General features: G+C 39.6%; 1 protein-coding gene across 1 annotated transcript in view; it reads left to right on the top strand.

Annotated features, from left to right (window-relative positions):
* The window catches only part of LOC101004555 (peroxiredoxin-like 2C), a 66408-nt gene extending 58535 nt beyond the window's left edge, over positions 1 to 7873 (top strand). The window contains 1 exon segment of the mRNA XM_031660607.1: positions 6618 to 7873. Coding sequence (XP_031516467.1) covers positions 6618 to 7358 — 741 coding nt within the window. The 3' untranslated portion in view covers positions 7359 to 7873.
* The last annotated feature ends 17571 nt before the right edge of the window (positions 7874 to 25444 follow it).

Below are 25444 nucleotides of genomic sequence, written 5' to 3'. Positions count from 1 at the left end.
TGTCCTTGGCTAACAATTTCTAAATTGCTTGAAATTGCTTAAGAACACACAAAAATAAATTTTTTATTTAATATTTTTTGTTAACTAAGAATGTGTTATTTTAAAATTTTTTTAAACTTTAGTCGTCATCTTTTTTTTCTTTACTTTTCTTTTTTGAGACAGAGTCTTGGTGTGTTGCCCAGGCTGGAGGGCAGTGATGCAATCTTCATTGTAGGCCAGAATTCCTGGGCTGGAGCGATCCTCCCACTTCAGCCTCCCGAGTAACTGGGACTACAGGTGCATTCCATCATGTCTGGCTCATTGTTAAATATTTTTTTGTAGAGTAGGGTCTTCCTCTGTTACCCAAGCTGGTCTCAAATTCCTTGGCTCAAGCAATCTTCTTGCCTCTACTTCCCAACGTGTTGAGACTACAGACATGGGCCATGGCACCCAACCACTTTTGTACTCTTGAGGTTCCTCTTTCCAGTTTTGTTTTCCCTGCCTGATGGGGTCCTATCCATCTTTGAATTCTCAACTCAGACTTCACTGTTTGGTGACTTTGCTTGTATATGTTTCTACCTCCTTTCTGTTCTACCCCATAGTATCTTACATATAGTATCTATCCATAGTATCCCACACATGCCCATTAAACAAATGGCAACATTACATTAAGAGTGCTGTTACATAATATTTTTCCCCCAACTACACTGAGTGCCTTGATGTAACACGTCTAATTTTATCTTTAGAGGTTAGTAAACTACCTTGAGTACAACCGTTTTGCTATAAATGCTGTCCCATGCTGTTGAATCCCATGGTCTGCCATATTTAAATGATTATGTTTTCTAAGCAGGTTCATATTCATTTTATTGTATCCATGACTCTCACAAGACCATTTGCTTATTCATTTGTATTTCTCACAGAAAGAATAAAATAGTAACCTGTAACCAGAACATTATTTTACTGACTGCAAGGAGAATTACTTCTGCTGATTCCTGATGCTATAATTATATGTACATCTCTGAATATGAGCATATATATTTTTATACATGTATATCTGCTCATTGCATGTGCTTGATAAATAGCTCATATCATAAATTCATTGATACAGAATACATGCTTACCAATTAACAGGTTTTTAAGCATTTTTACTCCTTTTTTTCCAAACCTCATCAGCTTCTTAACTGGAAATCTTCCTGGACACTTCCTAACTTTTCACAAGGCTGTAGATTTCAAGTGAATACACAGGTGAAGCTTGGTGATGTTCGTTATGAATAGCAATCACCAAATTCATGCAGGATATGGACTTGCTTACTGCCAACTGCCTTCCAGAAATGCTTCCTGTCTTGATTAAAGCAAGACTCTCATATTCTTTTTCTAGCTTTCAGATCCTTTCTCCCCTTTTCTAATTCTCTTCTGTCTGTCTTCGTGTGTGTGTGTGTGTGTGTGTGCGCGCGCGCACATGCAATCACTGAGTTTACTGAAATCAAAACTTACACTACCAGTCACATATGTAGTAATAGCAGTCTTTAGCAATATGGGTAATTATGGTCATCCTTTAATATATTGTGTGACAGAAGCAGATCATATTCTATTTCTCTCACTTTTTAAACATTCCATGGTCAAGCACATATCTTTCACAGAAAGATACTCATAATGGAAAGGAAAAAAAGAATCCTTCTCCAAAACCAGCTCCATCTTTGACTCGTCTCTTCTGTCTGAGGGTCAGCAACTGATGAATAAAAAAAGTTACTCATTTCTATAGCTGCGTATCAGTGTTTTTAAAAGTTGAATGTATTTTTATGTGTACTGACTTTACTATATAAAATTCCTGAAGTAATTATTTTAGGACAGTTAAGAAGGCAGACTATCACAGGTATCAATGTTTTATAAAATTTTAAGGCAAATATGTCACAGTGACAACCCATGTTTATATCTTTTGCAATTTTAGAGTCCCAAAGAAACATGAACAATAGATAATGCATAACACAGAACCTAACTATCCATTTCTTTATTACGGTCAACTATTTAGAATGCCATGCTTTATTCAAGTCTTCTCTTATAAATACATCATGTAACTTCATTTATTATTTCACTGTCAAAAACATTCTTATTAATAGAGAAGCCAAAATCTGATTTTGACATTCTCGAGATAGAATTTTTTAAAAATTTTACTCATTTTTGAAACAATAAAACAGCATACATCAAAGCCATAATACCCAACTTAGCTCCTTAAAATAAGTAGGTAACAGATGAAAAATTATTCGCTTCACATTACTTGAATGCATTCTTTGTTTTTATATATTTATTTTTTCTTCAGAAATACTATTTTAAAATGTATTTATTTTAATCCATGCTCATTTCCCCATAAGAAACTGTGTTTCAATATGCAATGAATGTTTACTGGAAAAGCCACTCAGATAAAAGAAATACAATGGTAAAGTTAGTAGGATCTCACAAATGACTCCTTCCAAAGATTAGTGACAGGAGAGTCAATTGGTTAATTCAATTTAGATCACATGTAAACCTTAGGGACTGGATGTCTAGTTCTCAGTAATTAATTGAACCCAACTTTATCTGGTGAAGTAAGCTGCATAAGCAGGATTATTTATTGATTATATAGAATAAAGACAAAGGTAAGCAGCATGAAGACAGAATCATTACGAACCCTTCATTAAACTCTTAGTGCATAACTAAAAGATTATTTGATAATTACCTTTTTATAAACTATATTGGCCTTTGAGATTTGGCTAGAGGTACACACTAAATTTGCACAGGTTCTGCATGCTTGGAATTACTGTAAATATGTAATAATATTTTAAAATGTAATTTTAAATATTTTGATATTTAATTTATATTTTAATCATATTTTAACTTTAAATGTAGTTAATAAATATTACATCACTGCATTGAAATAATACTCCTATATGTAAAATTAGAAAATATCCTTTCTCCATCATTTTGGATCAAAGACATGAGGTGAGAAATATCATAATAAATATCCATGACAAATAAATAAGTTCACTTCAAGAGTTTATAGGTTATTGGCTTGGACTTTGCCACCAGACAGATACTGGTGCCACTATTTGCTAAATCTGTGTGAACCTCAGCAAGTTAAGCACATTGGGCTTCAGAATAGTCTTTCATAAAATTAGAATGATTATCACTACATATGGAGTGAGGTTTTATGATTTAATTTACAGTAAACACTAATGTACAAAGAAAATCAATGCTTTATTAAAATAAAAGGTGTTTATCACAAAATTACATTTAATAATTATGTGCCAAGATTTTGTAAAGTCAATTATGCACACATGCATACAAATACATACATATGTACATATCAGAAGATAGATACATAGATAGGTAATAGATAAATGAAATAGATGATAGACAGACATGGTATAGACAGGTAAGTACATGGATAGATGGACTGGTAGATAGATACATGACAGATTGGTGGGTAGATGGATGGATAGATAGGTAGATATATAGATATATAGATGAATAGATGGATCGATGGATAGATGGATGAATGGATAGATGACAGATGGATGGATAGATGGATAGATGAATCGATGGAGTGATAGACGGGTGAATGGATGGATAGAGAGATAGATGGGTAGATGGATGGATGGATAGATGAGTAGAGGGATGAGTGGATGGGTAGATAGATGGGTAGATGGATGGATGGATGGATGGACAGACAGGTAGATAGATGGATAGATGGTTGAATGGATGGATGGATGGATAAATAGATATATAGATCAATGGATGGATGGATGGATAAATAGATATATAGATCAATGGATGGATGGATGGAATAACGGATAGCTAGATGAATAAGTGGATAGATGGATAAATGGATGAATGGATAGACAGATAAATGGATGGTTGAGTAAATGGATTGATAGATGGATAGACTGATGGATGGATCAATGGATAGATAGATGAGTGGATGGATGGATGAATAGCTAATGGATGGATGGATGAATAGATAGATCGATAGATGTATGAATAGATGGATGGATAGATAGATTGGGTAGAAGGTTGAATGGATGGATGGATGGATCAATGGATGGATGGATGAATAAATGGAAGATGAATGGATGGATGGATGGATAGACGGACAGACAGATGGATAGATACACACATACTAACATACATATATACATACGTGCATACACAGGTAAAGATAGATAGAGATGGGTAGACTTCGTTTTGGTTCAGTGTGCTCTGTTCAATAAATGTTTATCAATATTCAGTTATTAAAGAGAACACTCTGTAAGTTAATGTTTCTTCTTCCAGATTATCATTTTTATATACTTTGTCAAAATATTGATGGAAGCATCATGTTTTTTCCACAATTAAACTCTGGCCTTGCAGAACTGTGCTGTCTTGTATTCTGGGTATTTCAGTCTTAGAGAGGAAATTTCCAAATGCCACTTCATTTGACATAAGGGAAAATAAATACATTTTTAAAATCAAGTGTCAGAAAGAAGGAGGGAGGCAGACAGAGAGAAGGAGTTAAAAAGGCATCTGGGTGATGTGTTTTCGGGGTATTCTGACCTGATTTATAATTGTAAACTGAGAAACCTTTCAGCCATTCTGCTCAGAGGATTCTAAGTAAGTTGAAAGGCTATGTGATTGTATCGGATTCTGGCTTCCCTCACTCAATTATTTTCAGAGTCCACTGCATTACGTAGTTTGTTTGAAGAACTATCAGTTTGGTAATTGGGAGACACACACATTTAATGATATGCTTTTATTCTCTCAGTTTTAAAGGGACACATATTAGGACATTGTTCTTTGTGTATCATGGGGTGACTTGGGGGCATGTCATCCTCAAAGACATTTTAATTTTGAAAAACACGTTTATCTTGAAAACATGCCCTCTACTCCTTTGCTTTATTTTTCTCCTTAGCACTTAAATCTGCACTATATATTATATATTTTATTTATTTGAAGTATGGCCATGGCCACCGCAGCAATATAAAGTTGATTGTGGCAGAAATATAGTCTGTTTCTTTTCTATTTCACCATCTCTCAGGATGTTAAATATATGCCTTAGCTTGATTTATTCTGGAAAGTTTAGCCTTCTCTCTAATAACTGCTCAACTTCCATGCTACATATGTCTCTTTGATAACCTCAAAATAAGGACATTGGTGCAGAGAAACTGCATGTCAGATGTTAGTGGATGGTTTTCTGTGTTTTTTTTTTTATTATTATTTTTTATTTTTAGGGACAGGTCCTCACTCTATCACTCAGGCTGGACTGCAGTGGTGCAATCACGGCTCATTGCAGCCTTGAAATCCTGGTGTCCAGTGATCCTCTCACCTCAGCGTCCCAAGTAGCTGGGACTACAGGTGCACACCACCAAACCCAGCTAAGTTTTCTATCTCTTTAGAAATTGGGTCTTGCTATGTTGTCCAGGCTAGTCTCAAACCAGCTTCCTGCCTCAGCTTCCCAAAGCACTAGAATTACAGGTGTGAGCCACCATGCCCAGCCTTTAATAGATGTTAAGTCACAGTGCTCAGCCTTTAATAGATGCTAATAGAAGAAAAGTTCTCCCAATGATACCTTCCCCTTGAGAGGAAATTTATATTTATTGGTGTTTTGCAAGTTTGCCACCAGTTGTATCTTATTTACAGTTGGCTCGAGATAAGATAAAATATTCATTTGTAGCATCTGGCTATTTTCCATACTCTTATTGCCCTATTTATTTTCACTATTATTATTTTAGTGTGATAAAATACACATAACATAAAATTTATCATTAGCGGCCTGTAGTACATTCACAATATTGGACAACCATCACCTCCATCGATCTCCAGAATACTTTTATCACCCCAAAAGGACATCCTGTGCCCAGTAGCAATTATTGTATATTCCATCTATCCCCACACCCCTGGGCAACCACTCACTTTTTTCCTGTTTCTATGGATTTGCCCAGTCTTGACATTTCGTATCAGTGGAATTGTACAATCCTTGTGTGTGTAACTTTTGTGTGTAGCTTCATTCACTGATCATGTTTGTAAGATTCACCTCTGTTATAGTACAGGGGTCCCCAAGCCCCATACCAGTCTGTGGCCTGTTAGGAACTGGGCTGCACAGCAGGAGGTGAGCAATTACATGATGGTGAGTTGTAGAATCATTTCATTCTGCAGTACAATGTAATAATAATAGAAATAAAGTGCACAATCAATGTAATGTGCTTGAATCAACACGCCCCACCCCAACTGCCATCCATGGAAAAATTGTCTTCTACAACACCTGTCACTGGTGCCAAAAAGTTTGGGGACAGTGGATGTTGTATGTGTCAGTGTTCCACTCCTTTCTGTGGCTACCGTGTTGTAGAAAACAATTTGGCGGTTCCTCCAAAACTTAAATATACAATTACTTTAGGACCCAGCAATTCTCCTCTTAGGTATATATTTTAAATAATTGAAAACAAGGCTTCAGGCCAGCACAGTAGCTCATACCTGTCATCTCAGCACTTTGGGAGGTCGAGGTAGTGGACCATTTGAGGCGGGGAGTTTGAGACCAGCCTGGCCTGTGGGCGAAGAGTACCTAGGTGCCGAGGCAAGAGACGGAAGCCACAGACTGTTTCAGCATATTAAAGAAAATAGAATAAGAATAGTCGGTGTGCCCCGCCCTGCCCCGCGCTGGCAGAGCGGACCCAGGCCCTTGGCGGCCCCACGTCAGGGCCGCGCCTGCCCGGGTCACACGGCAGGTTAGCGGCGGCGCCGCTCCGGTCCCGGCCCCGAGTGGCCCAAACCGCGGGCAGCCTCTGGCAACCGCCTTGGCCGAGCTGCCGGTGCTGGACGCCCGCAGGCAGCGGGTACCGTTCGGCGGGCTGTTCCGGGAGCGCCGCGCCGTGGTGGTGTTCGTGCGGCATTTCCTGTGTTACATCTGCAAGGAATACGTAGAGGATCTGGCCAAAATCCCCGAGAGTTTCTTACAAGAAGCAAATGTCACCCTTATAGTGATTGGACAGTCATCCTACCATCATATTGAGCCTTTTTGCAAGCCGACTGGATATTCTCATGAAATCTATGTCGATCCTGAGAGAGAAATGTATAAAAGATTGCGAATGAAAAGAGGTGAAGAAATTGCCGCCTCACGACACAGCCCCTACGTAAAATCAAATCTGCTCTCAGGAAGCCTTCAGAGCCTGTGACGGGCAGTGACTGGCTCTCAGTTTGATTTTCAAGGAGACCCAGCTCAGCAAGGTGGGATCCTCATTTTAGGTCCAGTTAACATCCGTTTTATACACTGCGATAGGAATAGGTTGGATCACAAACCTATCAGCTCTGTTTTACAGCTTGTAGGAGTTCAGCATGTGAACTTTACAAACAGAACTTCAGTTATCCATGTGTGACTTAAAATGCAATCAGTCACTTTTAGCTGGACCTTCTGGAATGTGACCTTCAGTGCCAGGGTGTAATATCCTCGTGCAGTGTCTAATCTGCTGTCCCTTCGCAGCCTTTGAGGAGTTAGGGAAGCATAAAGGGGGCTTGAACCAGTTGAATTGCATGCTGGGAGGCATCAGTTGTCAAAAATGTGATATATTATACTTCCATTTTATAGCTTTTAACATTTTATACAAAATAACAAAAATGAATATACAGAATATACCTTTAAAAGCTATAAAATCATAAATACTATTTAAATTATTTTACATTATGGTATATTCAGTCAATGAAAGATTTTTTTGGCAATATAAATTCTGATGAAGAATATATAAAGGGACAGGAGAGCAACAGAAGACCATTGTATTCAGTGAAAAAGGCAAAATATCCAATTCTGTCAACAATGTAACTCCATTTTTATATGTGTAGATTTGTATTTTTGTATGCTTAGGAAAAAGACAATAAACACCAAAATGTTACCAGTTAAAAAACAAAAAAGGAAAAAAGAAAATAAGAATAGTCATCATACAAATTAGATATAGAGATGATCTTGGACATTATCAATCACTAGCATAAACGTTACTAATCATTAGCTTTTAATATTACTCTTTGTTGCATTACTCATATAACCAAGGAATAACCGGCGGGTTTAGGGTCAGGTGCTGAAAGGACATTGTGAGAAGTGACCTGGAAGGCAAGAGGTGAGCCTTCGGTCACGCTCACATAAGGGCCGCTTGAGGGCTCCTTGGTCAAGCAGTAACGTCAGTGTCTGGGAAGGCACCGTTACTTAGCAGACCATGAAAGGGAGTCGTCTGCTTTCCTTGGAGGACTCAGGGAACACTCTGCTCCACCAGCTTCTTGTGGAAGGCTGGATATGATCCAGGCCTGCCCACAGTCATCAGAGGCCTAAACCCCTCCCTGTGGTGCTCTGCTTCAACGGTCACGCTCCTTGTCCCCTTTCATGTTCCTCCCGTACTCCTGGTTCCTCTTTGAAGTTCTTAGAAGATAGAGGTAGAAGGAATAGTGAAAGTCTTAAAGTCTTTGATCTTTCTTGTAAGTGCATAGAAGAAAACGCTGACACATGCTGTCTTCTCTCTCTCTGCTTCAGCTACTTAAAAGGGAAGGGCCCCCTTCCTGTGATCACGTGACTTGCTTCACCTTGTCAATCACTTAGACGATTCACCCTCCTTACCCTGCCCCCATATCTTGTATGCAATAAGTATCAGCGCGCCCAGCCCAGCCGTTCGGGGCCACTACTGGTCTCCGCGTCTTGATGGTAGTGGTCTCCTGGGCTGTTTTCTCTTTCTCTTGTGTCTTTATCACAGTCTCTCATCTCCGCACATGGGGAGAACACCCGCTAAGCCCGGTGGGGCTGGACCCCATACTGGCCAACATGGTGAAACCCCATCTCTACTAAAAATAGGAATATTAGCTGTGCATGGTGGGTGCCTGTAATCTCAGCTTCCTGAGAGGCTGAGGCAGGAGAATCGCTTGAATCTAGTAAGTAGACATTGCATGCAGTGAGCCGAGATCGCACCACTGCCCTCCGGCCTGGGCAACAGAGTGAGACTATGTCTGAAAAAAAAAAAAGTTCCTCAACAGATAAGTAGAGAAACAGTATGTAGTCTATTCATACAACATGATATTACTCCCTTTGATTTTTCAGTGGGACTTTTAATTTTCACTATTGCATTTCCCTTCGCCTCCAGAATGTTGGATACTGAAGCAACAGTATGTCGTGGCTTTTGTTGCCCTGAGTGTGGCTGGCAGAGTTGATTTGATGTAGGATGACCTGCCAACTGAGCTGGATTTTGCTACCATGTAAACCAAAGAAGGGTCTGAGCTGGGTCTCAATTGATTTAGAGGTTTATTTTGCCAACTTTGAGGATGCACCCAAGAAAAAAGAGACAGAAGCCACAGTAAGATGTGTGTCCTGCACTTCTGCCAAAAGAGGTTTTAAGGGCTTCAGTATTAAAAGGAAAAAAAGCAGGCAGGAGAAGAAGGAAGAAAGAGAAAAAAGAGGGAGGGGAGGCATTGAGATGAGTGGTCACATTCTTGAGGCTTTGGTTAGCGCTCACTGAATCCACATGTTGCATTTTGAGGTGATACAGGAGTAGTCAATCATGCATTCATCTCATGCTCAGCAAATCTGCATTTTACATAAGATAAAAATAAACATAGAGTAAAGAAGAAGTCAAATATGCATTTGTCTGGGAGTGAGTGGAGGGATGATTTCTAGTCCTGTCTTTGTTCCACATCTGTGAAGATAAGCTCTTAATTTACATTATTGGGGTGAAATTCAAAAGAAATCTGCTTTTGGGTCAAATTCTTGGGGCCCACAAAGAATTTTTTATGGAGCAAATTGTGTGGAAGGCCCCCTGGAGAGGAATACAACCTTCTACCTTTGAAGATGGGTTTAAAAGCAAAATGTGGCTGGGAGCAGTGGCTCACGCCTGTAATCCCAACACTTTGAGAGGCAGAGGCGGGCGGATCACCTGAGTTCAGGAGTTTCAGACCAGTCTGGCCAACATGGCACAACCCCGTCTCTATAAAACTACAGAAATAACCTGGGCAGGGTGGCACATGCCTGTAGTCCTGGATACTCAGGAGGCTGAGGCAGGAGAATCATTTGAACCTGGGAGGCAGAGGTGGCAGTGAGCCAAGATCACACCACTGCACTCCAGCCTGGGTGACAGAGCCAGACTCTGTCTCAAAAAAATAAAAAATAAAGTAAAAATAAAAAAAATAATAATGGGAGGCATTTGTTTTGCATGACTCAGTTTCTAAGCTGAACTTTTCCTTGTGGCATGGTGACTTTGGGGCCCTGAGATTTTATTTTTTATTTTCCTTTCAAATATACAAGAACATTTTTTCCATGTGTTTCATACAAGGAACATGCCAAGCTTTCTGGAAGCGGGAAGAACAGTTTTCTGGTGACTATTCATGTTTTCCTCCTCCGTAGCGGTGTCTCCTTCAGGAGACAAAAAGAAGTGTCTTTGTCATCAGTTCCTCCATCCTGATGTCCACGAATGGACACAGACAACACTAAATAGCCAACAGAGGGGAGTTTTGTGCGCACAGATAAGTGACTGTAGGTGTGGGTGATGCAGCCAAATCCATTTTTCATATTTGTAGATTTCTGTAAACTTTAGAAAAGAAGTGTATTGCACTTCTACAAACATATCTATTGATAAACAAATAAATCTAAAGTATGCTTATTTGTCTTCTCTAAAGGGGAAATCTTCACAAGGAATGTGAGCAGAAGTTGGGTTCTGTTTGCTACAATCACATAGAGAAATCCCAGTGCAGGTCTAAGCATGTTTCCAAGAGCTATCGCACAATTTCAGAATTATTTTCTTTCTTCTGCAAGTATCGCTGTATCCATTTACTTAAACTTATTTATTTTGCGTCGAATTTTCTGCAGAATCCATGCAACATCAAACAAGTGCAGTGTCTTAATGGATACATCAGCAGCACAACTTTAGATTGAAACTCTTCTTAGAAAGCGCTGAAACAAAGGCTCTCGCAGGAGACTTTCAGCACAGAAAATGGCATGTCAACATTGCACTGATACCCTTCGAGAGATGGGTCGCATACATATTTTATGAATGCGGGAGAACAGTCTCACAATAAATTTTAGAGTCATGTTTATTTCATATGCACGTGAACATGGAACCTACGGAAAATTTGCAATTTTCTTTTGATGCCTGACCAGAATAATGAGTAGGTCAAAGAATATCATTTACTTGAACCTGTGGTTTGGGGGCAGAGATCTGTGGAGCAGAATATGAAAATACCTGAGATTCCTATGACAAGACTTAGGACACCACTAAGCCCTGCAGATAATGCAAGAATCTTTAGCTGGAGAGGGACTTATTCGTTGATGTAAAAGACTAAAAGCAACAGAAAAAAAAAAATCCAAGTATTAGAGGAAAAATGTTCAAAAAATAGAAAATAATTCAGGAGGAAAATGAAGTTATAAACATTCAGAATATGAAAAGATAGTTATGCCTTCTCCTTAGTTTCTTTAGCCCAGTAGTTTTTTGCAAACCCCTAAAATGGACTATTTTGTTCACAGAGTTGTTGAAACTGTCACTGAATTTACTTAAAATACAATTCTTACAATGCTTGTAAAACAATTTCCCAAATTTAGGGACATATCTTTATTTGAATTGTGAAATTATGTTATTTAGAAATTATTCAGTTTTAAGAACTAAACTACTTTATGTGAATATCTCATGCATACAGATCAATATTTTATTCTTCTAAGTGTTAAACTAAATATAACCTAAAGGTGCCTCTGTATATATTTTAAGCTCATCCTGAAGGTGTCTCTGTACGCAGTGAAGTGCAGCCTGGCTAGGTCTGTAAACAGACTGGAACTCACTCTTGTGCCAGTCACTGACTTTTGGCCAGTCAAAGGCTGCCACCTTTCAAACCATGTTCAAATAAAGCAAAATGCTGAGTTTTCATCAGTCCAGGTGTTTGTCTACCTCGCTTTTATTTTCTGTGTCACTTTCCTTTTTTGTCCATACCTTTGACCTCTAGCAGGCTCAGTCTCTCTGAATCTGTTCTGGTTTGAGAACTGCCCCATCCATGAATTCTTCTTTGCTCAATTAAACACTTCAAATTTAATTTGTCTAAGGTTTTTCTTTTAACATATGTATAATATTATGTCAAATAAAAACGCCTTTGCTATACTGTATTTGCTCAAAACAAAACTCCAAAAGGTTACTTAAAATCTGCCTATTCATTTGTGCACAATTACTTTTCCTGGTGATGTATTTCCTTAGGTTGTAGAGGCATGCTTCAATTCCAGACAGTGTGACTTCAGATGATCTATTGAATTGGAATTACTGGGTTCAAATACCTGTCCTGTTCATTAACAACCTATGAAACCGGGAAAATTACATAGCCTTGTAGGGCTGTACTACCCCAGTTTGTAAAACAGAGAAAAGCGTGGTACCTGTTATCCAGGGCAGGTAAAGAAACTAAGTGAGACAATTTCGTTTACACAGAACAATATCTTGCACATGACATGTGATTTAAAAGCCAGATCAATAGAAGAGATAAAATGTATTTGCTGTTGAAGGATCAGTAAAAGAGACCTTCTGGGGAATGAGATGTGAGATTTGCAAAAGGTAGTAAGAACAGCCTGGGCAACATAGCGAGACCCTGTCTCTAAAAAAAAAAAAAAAAATTAAAATTAGCCAGGTGTGGTGGTGCATGCCCATAATCCTTTGGGAGGCTGAGGCGAAAGGATTGTTTGAGGCTAGGAGTTTAAGACCAGCCTGGGCAACATAATGAAACCTTATCTTTCCAAAAAAAAAAAAAAAAAAAATTAGAAATCAGCTGGATGCAGTGGCAGGCGCCTATAGTCCCAGTTACTCAGGAGGCTGTGGTGGAGGATTGCCTGAGGCCAGCAGTCCAAGGCTGCAGTGAGCTATGATTATGCCACTACACTCCAGCCTGGGCAAAAAACATTAAAAAAAATTTTTAAAGCCAGGCATGGTGGCTCAGAGATACAATCCTAGCACTTTGGGAGGCTGAGGCAGGCAGATTGCCTGAACTCAGGAGTTCGAGACCAGCCTGGGCAACGTGGTGAAACACAATCACTACTAATATACAAAAATTACCTGGATGTGGTGGCGTGCATCTGTAGTTCCAGCTACTTGGGAGGTTGAGGCACAAAAATTGCTTAAACTCAGGAAGTGGTGCTTGCAGTGAGCTGAGATCACACCACTGCATTCCAGTCTGAGCAACAGAGTCAGACTCTGTCTCCCGCCCACCTCCCCTGACTTAAAAAAAAAATTTTTTAAATAAATAAATAAATAAAGGTAATAAGGTTAAAGTAATCAGTGTGTTGGAAGTAAATATAATTAGACTTAATGAGGCTGGATATAATTTTAAAAACTGTAACCTGAACCAATACAAATATATACAAAAACTATGTTAAACAGCAAGATCAGAATCTGCCATAATGTCGGGAAAAAAAAGTAACTTAGTGAATATATTCATTCCATTTTTTTAACTTAAGAGCAACTGAAATGGTGTGTGAAACTCTTCATAAGAATTTCCTTGTGTTATGTCCTATATTTGAATTCCATTTGAAGACCAGACAGGGTTCTCTTTTGCTCTCATGGCCAGGATGCAAGACAAGGCATTAACATTTCAGAGAGTTCCACTCATATTTTAAAATACGTAAGATGGTATAGTTGTATGGTGGAATTATGGACTTCATCTGCACATTTAAAAAAACATTCCTTACTAAAAAGGAGCCCACTATAATTAGCTGTTACAATTCAGATATATAATTGTTTTACGTAGTATATAAAATGTATATACTACATGTGTATGTAAGTAGGTACTCTCAGCTGCCCTCATGTGCTGTTTGTATACCCAGTATTCTTTTCCAGCTGCTGTTTGAAAGATCAAATCCTTTCAGTTCTTCAGGTCTCCGGTTTATCACCATTCACAGGTTTGCTATTTGCACTTTATCGAACTAGAACTCCATGGCAGCCCTGCAGAGCTGTTTGAATTTCCTAATTATTTGTTTGTTAATTTATTTGTCAATGTCTGTTTGTCCTATGAGGGTAGAAGCTGCTTTAGAGAAGAGAGTTTGTGTTTGTGTTTGTGAGAGCTGCAGAGTCCACGGCTCTGCCCGAATTGCGCATCACTTACTCAGTAAATTATTATTGATTGAATGCTTGTGAAAGACGAATGTTTTCCACTTTAAGGGGAAACTGCTCTTCTGGGAGGCCCATTAAGTTTTCCACTCTCTTGATAGAAAAAGCACATTTGCAGGCGCTTGTAACAAAACAGTGTTACTTTGCATTTTCAAATGGATACATGCATTCACTGAAATGGTTGCCAAGTTGCAACACCTCAGAGGAAGAGTGAAGCTCCCCTGGATGGGGTTCCTTTGTGTTCCTGTTGGGGTACATAATGAAAAGCACATGGGGCTTAAACTTCATGTGAAACAACTCAATGTGTTTCATTTATTTCTGCTTTTCATGCTCAACTGGCAGTTTTAAACATTCTCTGCATTTGCAGCTTCCTATGACTAACAATGGATGCAAAGTGGATGAACTAATGTAAATAGATTTCAAAATACTTTCAATAAGAAAATCATTGGCCTCCTTTTCCATGTCTTACTTTTCCTCCTCCTCCTCCTGTTTCTTCTTAACTTGTACTCTCTGTGTTAATTTTTTTAAGTGGTAAATGGGAAGGGGAAGCCTTCTAAATAACAGTTCTGTCATATTCACTCAATAATTTTTTTTTTTTTTTTTTTTTTAAGATGGAATCTCACTCCGTCTCTCAGGCTGGAGTGCAGTGGTGCGATCTTGGCTCACTGCAACCTCCACTTCCCAGGTTCAAGTGATTCTCATGCCTCAGCCTCCGGAGTAGCTGGGACTACAGGCATACACCACTGCACCTGGCTAATTTTTGTATTTTTAGTAGAGACGAGATTTCACCATATTGGCCAGGCTGGTCTTGAACCCCTGACCTCAGGTGATCCACCTGCCTCAGTCTCCCAAAGTGCTGGGATTATAGGCATGAGCCACAGCACCCAGCCTCAGTCAAAAATTTGACCACTTCTTATAAAGTCTTGTTCTTACCTTGCTGTTATCAGAACCAACAAAAACAATTCAGGCGATTATTAGTTTAAGATTCTCAAGAGAGGCATATTTCTTTGAAATTATTTAAATAAAAATGTAGATTAATTGCTGTGAAAATGAGAACACATAATCACTTTAGATATTGGTGAAAAATCCTTGAGGCAACATTAAAGTATTCAGAATTCAGAGACTACGTACACTAAATTATGTTTTCTCAATGGCTTTTTTTTTCTGGAAAACCTGTTGACTTGAAATTAGATTTAGATATATGTAGGGAAAAGAGAGATCAGACTGTTACTGTGTATATATAGAAAGAAGCAGACATAAGAGACTCCATTTTATTCTGTATTTGTGATGCTGTTAATCTGTGACCCTACCCCTAACCTTGTCCTTGCAAGAGACATGTGCTCTGGTGACTCAAGGTTTAACGGATTTTGGGCTGTGCAGGGTGTGCTTTGTTAAACAAGTACCTGAAGGCAGTATGCTTGTGAAAAGTCATCACCATTCTCTTAATCTCAAGTACCCAGGGACAGGTACACTGCCAAAGGTCGCAGGGACCTCTGCCTAGGAAAGCTAGGTATTGTCCAAGGTTTCTCCCCATGTGATAGTCTGAAATATGGCCTCGTGGGAAGGGAAAGATCTGCTCGTCCCCCAGCCTGACACCCGTGAAGGGTCTGTGCTGAGGAGGACTAGTATAAGAGGAAAGAAGGCCTCTTGGCAGTTGAGATAGAGAAAAGCATCTGTCTCCTGCCCGTCCCTGGGCAATGGAACATCTCGGTGTAAAACCGGATTGTATGTTCTGTTTACTGAGAAAGGAGAAAACCGCCTTAGGGCGAAAGGTGGAACTTGCTAGCCCAATGCTGCTCTTTATGCACTAAAAAGGTTTATGAAGATGTTTGCATATGCATATCAAGGCACAGCACTTTTCCTTAAACTTGTGTCACAGAGATCTTTATTCATATGTCTCACTGCTGACCTTACGATGACCCTATTATCCTGCCACTTCCCTTTTTCTAAGATGGTAAAGATAATGATCAATAAATACTGAGGGAACTCAGAGACTGGTGTGGGCGTGGGTCCTCTGCATGCTGAGCGCCGGTCCCCTGGGCCCACTTTTTCTTTCTCTATACTTTGTCTCTGTGTCTCATTTCTTTTCTCAAGTCTCTCGTTCCACCTAACGAGAAACGCCCACAGGTGTTGAGGGGCAGGCCACCCCTTCAATATATATGTCTTTCTTATATATTCACAATTAAATGATTTTTAATATACTTAAATTCCTCTGAAATTTTGTATATGCTTTTTAAATTTTACTTAAACTCTTCACTAGATTTGTATCTTTGATTTGTGTATTTGTTGATAAAGTATTAACTGGCAATTAAAAAAACCAAAATGTATTTTGAAGTTCTAAATCCTAAAAATATATTCTTATTCTTAATGATGGTCAGGAACACATATTTTTATTAATAGTAAGCCATACTTAGGCTTAACATATCTATTATCTCAAGAAGGATAAACAGAAGTGGAATAAAAGCTCATGTCCAATATACACCACAACAAAACTGCACTTGCTTACATCTTAGCAAAGACAATGGCTGGAGAGAGCTGTATGGCGAAATCAGTTCCTGTTGCTGGTGTGCTCTGCCTTCGTATGGTTTCATTGATTAATTTCCATCCTGTATAATAAAGAGCTGAGAGCAAGCCCCGTGACCATCTGGATAGATGGTTTCATGAGATGGAGATCTGATCATGAAGACATTTTGGATTACAGCCATAGGAAGTTAAATAGCAACTTGGTTGGTGATAGGCTTTGTCTGTGTCCCCACCCAAATCTCATCTTGAATTGTAGCTCCCATAATCCCCATGTGTCGTGGGAGGGACCTGGGGGAGGTGATTGAATCATGGGGGGGTTCCCCCATGCTGCCATTCTCAAAATAGTGAGTTCTTACTCGATCCATTGGTTTTATAAGGGGCTTTTCCCCTTTTGCTCAGCAGCTCTCCTTTGCTTCCCCTTCCACCACGATTGTAAGTTTCCTGAAGCCCCTGGCCATGCTGAACTGTGAGCCAATTAAACCTCTTTCCTTTATAAATTATCCAGTCTCAAGTATGTCTTTATTAGCAGCGTGAGAACAAACTAATACAGTTGGCCAATGGGAATCATGTGAATCTTGTCAAAGATTGAGGAGGATTTTTCTTTTTTTCAGATGGAGTATCTCTCTGTCGCCCAGGCTGGAGTGAGTGGCACCATCTCGGCACACTACAACCTCCACCTCCCGGGTTCTAGTGATTCTCCTGTCTCAGCCTCCCCAGTAGCTGGGACTAAGGTGCGTGCCACCACATCCGACTCTTTTTTATATTTTCAGTAGAGATGGGGTTTCACCATGTTGGCCAGGCTGGTCTCAAACTCCTGACCTCAGATGATCTGCCCACCTTAGCCTCCCAAAGTGCTGGGATTACTGGCATGAGCCAGTGTGCCCAGGCTGAGGCCAGATAGCTAGAGTGAAAGAGCACACTGTAACACATGGCCCTGGGGCTTCTGCAGCTGTAAACACTCAACCGTACAGGCTGCTGTGGGGTCAGAGTCCATGCCGACCTGCTCATCTGCATGCTGCCCCTAGGGATTTGAGCTGCAGGCACCGAAGCCAGCCGCACACCATCACATGCCCTGTTAGGGGGATGAGGGAACTTCTGTCATTTCACCAGCATCTGCTTTGGGGGAGGCCTTAGGTAGTGGTGGAAGGGAAAGGGGAGCTGATGTGTGCAGAGATCACAGGAAAACAGTGGAAATGAGAGAAAGAGGGGGAAATGCCAGGCTCTTTTTAACCACCAGCTCTAGTGGGAATGAATAGAGAAGAATTCACTCCCCTGTCCTCCAGGAAAGACATTAATCTGTTCATGAGGGACCCACCTTTATGACCTGAATACCTCTCATTATGCTCCATCTTCAACATTGCAATCACATTTCAATATGAGGTTTGCGAGGAGAAACATACAAACTGCAGCAGAGAGTGATATAAATGCTAGGGAAGCTTTTGTATTGTTTGAAGCAAGCATTTTTTAAAGCAAAATAATGTGTAACCATATTAAAATGAATCTACTACATTTATTGTTTAAATCAGTTTTTCTTTGCTGAAATTGCTAAATTTCTGTTTAGGCATTATTTACGAAGGGGATTCATACTCAAGGCACTTGAAAATATTTGGTGGTGGTTCTTATTTAATTTTTTTGCAAGGAGTATTTCTTTGAGAATTGCAAGTAGAGCTAGATTTCCAAACATACACAAAACATCCAGGAAGGCACCAAACACCGCCATGATTTTACCTGTCTTGTATAATCCTATGTTATTCTAATTCTCTTATCTCATTCTCCTCTTTTTTATTTTGTTTTTTTTTTAATATTTATTTATTTATTTTTGAGATGGAGTCTTGCTCTGTTGCCCAGGCTGGAGTGCAGTCACAGGATCTTAGCCCACCGCGACCTCTGCCTCCTGGGTTCAAGGGACTCTCCTGCCTCAGCCTCCTGAGTAGCTGAGATTACAGGCATGCACCACCACGCTCAGCTAATTTTTAATATTGTTTTGGTAGAGATGGCATTTTGTCATACTGGCCAGGCTGGTCTCAAACTCATTTCTTCAGTTGATCCACCCACCTGTGCCCGTTGCTGCTTTCTCTTTCTCTTCTTGGCTGAAGAAAGCAGAAACTCCAGTTAACCATTGTTATAGCATGAAGAAATCTGCAGGAGAAACCTATAGCCTTGGATCACAGCGCAAAGAAAGAAGGCTCTTAAACGTGACTGGGGTCAGTCTAAAGGACTTCTCAAACAGGAAGGAACCCACACTTCAAGCAAGTTTATTTTCATCATGTCCACTTACATCCTACAGGGAAAAACAAGTTTCGAGGTTACTCTCAACATCAGCAAAGATGACCAAGAGCCAGACAATTCAAAACAAGGATAATGACTGCAGTGGATCAAAACAGATTTAAAAGGGTTAATAATGATATACCTATCCTCCCCCAACCCCAGAGAAAAATATAAAAAAAATTTAAACTTCACTTTTATTGGGTTCTAGGAATTATTAGAGTTTAGAAATGTTATGTAAGCAGATACTAACTTCTCTCTTCGAAATCTACACTGATGTCAGTTTGCCCATGAAACTTGCTTTGTCCAATGGAATTGGAAAATATGTAATTCAAAGATCTAAACCATTGGAATTTTATTTTTTTTAATTTTTATTATTTTGAGATAGTCTTGCTCTATTGCACAGGCTGGAGTGCAGTGACATGATCTTGGCTCACTGCAACCTCTGCCTTGAGGGTTCAAGCGATTCTCCTGCCTCAGCCTCCTGAGTAGCTGGGATTATAGGCACTCACCCCAACGCCTGGCAAATTTTTTGCATTTTTAGTAGACACAGGGTTTCACTATATTGGCCAGACTGGTCTGGCACTCCTGGCCTCAAGTGATCTGCCTGCCTCGCCCTCCCAAAGTGCTGAGATTACAGGCATGAGCTGCTGCACCCAGCCTGAAATTTTATTTTATTTTTAGACTTAAAGGCATGTGAGTAGAGGAACTAAATCATGTGACAGGCAGGGTAACTTAGGCAACTGTGACTTTTGCATCTCTGATTATGGATTAAGGCATCTTCTTAACTGAAATGTTTTGTAAGCTATTGTACATTTAAAGGGCTCCAGGGAACCCTCCTTCCCTGTTCACTGTAGATCTTCATTATAGATTAACTTTCTTCTTACATTCTTCACACAGAGGCTTCATGGTTATCACATTGTGTGAGCTGGAAAATTAAATATATTCTTTTAATTTGGAAAGGAAATGAAAACAAGCTGTAAAGAAAAGAAAATAAGCTGTACAGAGAAAAAAACAAACTGTCACTAGTTAAATTATTGTAACTCATAAACAAGCTTTGTCTAGAATATGGTATAATCCTACTAAATTTATTTTGTTTTCATGCCTATATAAACAAGATCCTAACTTTTTTTTTTTTTTTTTTTTAAGATGAAGACTCACTGTCACCCAGGCTGAAGTGCAGTGGTGTGATGATCTCAGCTCACTGCAACATCTGACTCCTGGGTTCAAGTGATTTTCCTGCCTCAGCCTCCCGTTTAGCTGGGACTACAGGTGTGCACCACTACACCTGGCTAATTTTTGTATTTTTTCTAGTAGAGACAGGGTTTCACCATATTGGCCAGGCTGGTTTTGAACTGACCTCATGATCTGCTCGCCTCAGCCTCCCAAAGTGCTGGAATGACAGGTGTGAGCCACTGCTCCCAGCCCAAGCTCTTAACTTTTAACTTCAGAGCACTGGCCCTGTTTCTCTGGAGTCTGTTTGCTAGGTGGCTATTCCGAGATTTGGGCTCTAATAAACTCTATTCCTAATCATATTTTCTATACCTTGTTTAACATAGACAGGATATTACTAAATGTGACACAAATAAAGTTGCTTGAAGTGAACTTTCACAGTAAAACCTGCCCTCCTGTAATTCTGCCATTGCTGTAATAAGAAGACATAGTCCACTGTTTCAAGTAGGTAGGAGCTACTACTTGAACCAGGTGGGTTCACCCTGGAAGTAATCTGTTGCTTGAAATCAAGCCCAAGTCTAGGACAGCTAATTCCACAGCCTAATTCTGGTAGAAACACAGGAAATGAGTGGGAATCAGTATCTTTTTAGAAGTCATTGGATGTCGAGATGGCTTATTATACAGCATTGCTATGGGCTCAATGTTTGTGTCCCTCCTAAAATGCATACAGTGAAGTCCTCTGATATGGTTTGGCTGTGTCCCCATCCACATCTCATCTTGAAATGTGGCTACCATAGTTCCCACGTGTTGTGGGAGGACCCGGGGCAAGTAATTGAATAATGGGGGTGGATCTTTGCTGTGCTGTTCTCATGCTAGTGAATAAGTCTCATGAGATCTGATGGTTTTATAAATGAGAGTTCCCCTGCACATGCTCTCTTGCCTGCTGCCATGTAAGACATGACTTTGCTCTTCATTCACCTTCAACCATTATTGTGATGCCTCCCCAGCCATGTGGAACTGTGAGTTCATTAAACCTATTTTTTTCTTTATAAATTACCTAGTTCTGAGTATGTCTTTATTAGTAGCATGAGAACAGACTAATACACCCTCATTCCCAATGGAATGGCCTTTGGAGATAGGGCCTTTCAGAGATAATCATGTTTAGATGAGATTATGAAGCTCTTGCCCCCATGATGTAATTAGTGTCCTTATAAAAAGAGGAAGAGACATCAGAGCTTTCTCTGTGACAATAAGGCAGCCATCTGCAAGCCAAGAAAGGAGCACTCAATGGGGAACCAAATGGGCAAACACCCTGCTCGTGGACTTACCTGCTCCAGAACTGTGAGAAAGTACATGTCTGTTGCATAAGCCCCCCAGTTCATGGTATTTTGTTCTGGCAGTTCTACCCTTCTAATACCAACATATTTTGTCAGCCATGAACTGGTGCATAAATGGACCTGTTACATTTATAACCTATTACACTGATCATCTTTGAAGATTGCTATATAAAGGTAAAGAATAAGCCAGCTATACCATCTGTTTCTCTTTATATAAATAATCCAGCTAATAGACTGAAAAGAACTGGACTTTCACCACCTTGAAACCCAAATAAAGAATATAATAACGGATTTCTAAGTAATGATCATTGATGGTTGTTCAACAAAAAGAGAGGCAATCTCGGTGATAGTATATACCTATAAAGTGTTTTTGATTAAAAAAAAAAACCCTGTACATGTTCAAGGCTCTACTGCTAACTACAGAAAATATTTAAAAACAAAAGAAAAAGGTAAGATTTCCCTGCATATGTAATGAACAAATTTCATACTGGATAAAATCTGCAGGATAAATGGTCTTTTAAAAAACAACTACATTGCCAGAAAGGAAAATAAAAAGAGATTCTAAATATTTGAAGAGACCTTAAAAGCTATATCAAATAATGTAATATGTAGACTTTAATTGGATTCCAACTGAAACAGATTAATAGTATACATATATTTGATACTATCTGGGCAATCAAAATACTTGCTAGATTATGGAAATATTGAATTATTTTTAATAATTAATATTTACACGTTGTTAATATTTAGAATGATAGTGTGGTTATATATTAAAAGAGTTCTCATTTTTTTGAGATTAATATCAAAATATTTACAGGTGAAATCATGTGGTAGGTAGAAATTGCTTCAGTAAATAGGGTAGGGCCCAGTGAAGTGGTTCACACCTGTAATTCCAGTGATTTAGAAGGATGAAGAGGGAGGATCATTTGAGCCTTGGGTCTTTCAGACCAGCCTGGGTAACAGAGTAAGACTCTATCTCTACAAAAAATTTTAAAATTAGCCAGGTGTTATGGTATGCACCTGTGTTCCCAGCTACTCAGGAGGCTGAGGCAGGAGGATGACTTGAGCCAGAGAGGTTGAGGCTGCAGTGAGCCATGATTGCACCACTGCACTCCAGCCTGGGCAACAGAGTGAGAGACGCTGTGTCCCCAGCCCTGACCAAATAAATAAATATGTAAATACATAAATAATATGGATGGGTGTTAGTGGATACATGTGTAGAAAAACGTGCATTGATAACTGAAGGGTAAAATGAGTTCATTATACAATTTTATCTTTTTTTATGTTAGTTGTGTATAACAAAAGGTAAGAGTGTGTGTGTGTGTGTGTGTGTGTGTTTGTGTATCTGTCTGTCTCTTTGTGAGTCATTCTCAAATGGGGGCAATTTCTGCCTGTCTCCCAGGCATTTGACAATATCTGGTGACTTTTAGGGTTGTCCTAATCTGTGGGTGGTAGTTGCTCCTCGGATCTAGTGGGTGGTGACCAGGGATGCTGCTCAACATCCTACATTGCACGGGACAGTACACCATATCAAATAATCATCTGGCCCCAAATGTCAATAGTAATGAGACAGGAGAGTTCACTGGCCCTCCTTGCAGGTCATGCAACAGGGGTGCAGCTCTCTCTTTGACTGCTATGAGCTCAAACACCTACGGGAGGGCGAGCACACAGACAGGCAGGTGCAGGAGCTGGGGCAAGTGCTTTGGGCTCTGGCCCCATGGTAGTGTCTACAGGTGGATGCTTGTGGCCCCAGTGTTACAATGATCTTTTAGATCTGCTGTCTGCAGATGGCTTAAGTGTTAACCAGCTCAATGTCCCCTCTGCCTTTCTGCAATGGCGGAGGGCCAGTGTGACAGCTTTTTGTATCCTGAGCTCTTGTCCAGCATCCCCGAAGAATTGGGTCACACACAAACTTGAAGGATGAATGAAGGGGTTTTATTGAATGGTGGAAGTGGCTCTCAGTGGGATGGATGGGGAGCTGGAAGGGGGATGGAGTGGGAAGATGATCTTCCCCTGGAGTTTGGCTGCCGAACTCATCTTTAACCAGCCCCGGCTGAACTCCCCTCAGCACTCAGACATTCCTTTCCTTCTCTTTCTCTGCCATGCCGTTCTGCTATTCATCTGCTTGTCGCCTCATCTCGTCTGCCTCTGGATCCTGAGGTTCAGGGTTTATATGGGTACAGGATAGGGGGCATGGCAGGTCAAAAGCAACTTTTGGGGCACAAAAACAGGAATACCTGTTCTCATTTAGGGCTGCAGGTATCTAGGCTTGAGGGTGGGGCCTTTGCTGGGGAAGTGCCTTCTTCTACTCAGTATTTCCCTGTCTCCTGTCCTTATCAGTAACAAGGTAGAGAAATCCTAATATACTGGTGTACGGAAGGAACACGTCATACTGGAGATTGGTCTCATTTGAGAGACTCTGCTTTAATACAAACGTGACAATAATGAGATTATGTGGATTTTTCATTCATAAGATTGCAATGCTGCATGCAAACATTTACCCTACCTTTCTCTAGCCATTAATAGGGCAGAATAGCCCACCCCTTGAGCCCTTTGCTTGGATTCAAACTATGTTGCCATGTGATTAGTGTGTTGTTCTGACTCTTGAGGTGCTTTTCTAGCCTCTTCTCAGGAATATCTCACTCCAAGGACTTCTTTTCTCATCCTTCTCTTGTATGGGTACCTTAAACACCTGCTCCTCCATGATTCCAATGCTGAGAGAGCCACCCTGTAAAGGCAGAATAGGGTCTCTTGATTGTTGACCTGAGCAAGTGACTAAGACACAGAAAACCATTCTCTTCACATGGTAGAGGAAAAGTCAGAGAAAGAAACAGGGCAGCCTTCTTCTTGGACCTAGATGAGGTGGTAGTGAAGATTTCAGAAGAGGAAAGAAGGGAAATTGTTGGCAGCATTCTCCAAAGTTTATGAGTGTGCTTTGTTGTTTCACAAATATGCCTTGTTTGTGACACACACAATAAGTATATATGTATACAAACACACATGCATATATAGTATATATGTCCATATACAAGTATATATATACACATGCCTATATTTGTGTATTATTCACATGTGTACATGTTGAAAAATTAATATTGCAATATGTATTTCATAATGTCTTCCATAGAAACATAACATTTTAGAAAAATAATCATAAAAGAATTTTTAAAATACCATTTCTGGTTATTAAAAAATAAATGCACACTTGTAGAAGCAGCTTCTTTGGTCATTTGATATGTGTAATTCTGGGTTTCTTTTTTTTTCTAAGAATTTCCCCCTATATATCTCATACAAAGTCATCAGAGAAAGAAAAGAGAGTAGTGAAGTCTAGATAACATTTGCATGCATGATTAATTCTTGGATGTTTGGTAGATCAATGGTGTGGGAAACTGTCTAGATTTGAATGCTCAACTTGATGCATGGACAAATTGGAAATTATAAATCAGAAACAGAAAGATCATCTTCAAAAAAAGTAATATGCAAACAAGTAGAATGAATCTCCAATTGTGTAGGATTAATGCCTTTTTTTGAGAAACTAGGGTCAACAAGTGTTAATAGCATGTATAAGTTAATTATCTAGAACAGATTATTTTCCTGAATAAGATACTATTTTTAAAACTAGGATATCAAAGAGCATTAAAGCATGTCTCTTTTTCAAATCCCATGACTGATTTTTTTTAGAGCATGAGCCAAATTTACCTCTATGATACACGGGACTGACAAAAACACAGAACCCATTTAAAGGCTAAGAATACAATTTCATTTGGAAGATCATTAGGAGATGCACAGAATTCAGATTGCCTCCTTACATAGAAAGAGCTTTTAACACACTTGCCTCTGGCTCTCTACGGGGGATATCCAGAAGAGGTTAACCTAACTAGCAATGCAAAGTTGTATTCATATTTGCTCCATAGGAATATTACCAGAAACCCATTACATTTAATCATGCAAATTACTGACACTGTATGAAAAGAGCCTTGAAAGTGTAAACTTTTTCACAACCTCAGCAACTCTCTCCTTACAGCTGAATGCAAGCAATGTAATACGTTTTTTTAAAATTGCATGCAGAAT

This window comes from Papio anubis, chromosome X (assembly GCF_008728515.1).
Source record: "Papio anubis isolate 15944 chromosome X, Panubis1.0, whole genome shotgun sequence".
Lineage (NCBI taxonomy): Eukaryota > Metazoa > Chordata > Mammalia > Primates > Cercopithecidae > Papio > Papio anubis.
Note: the sequence above shows the minus strand (reverse complement) of the source record. Positions and strands in the feature narration are given on the sequence as shown.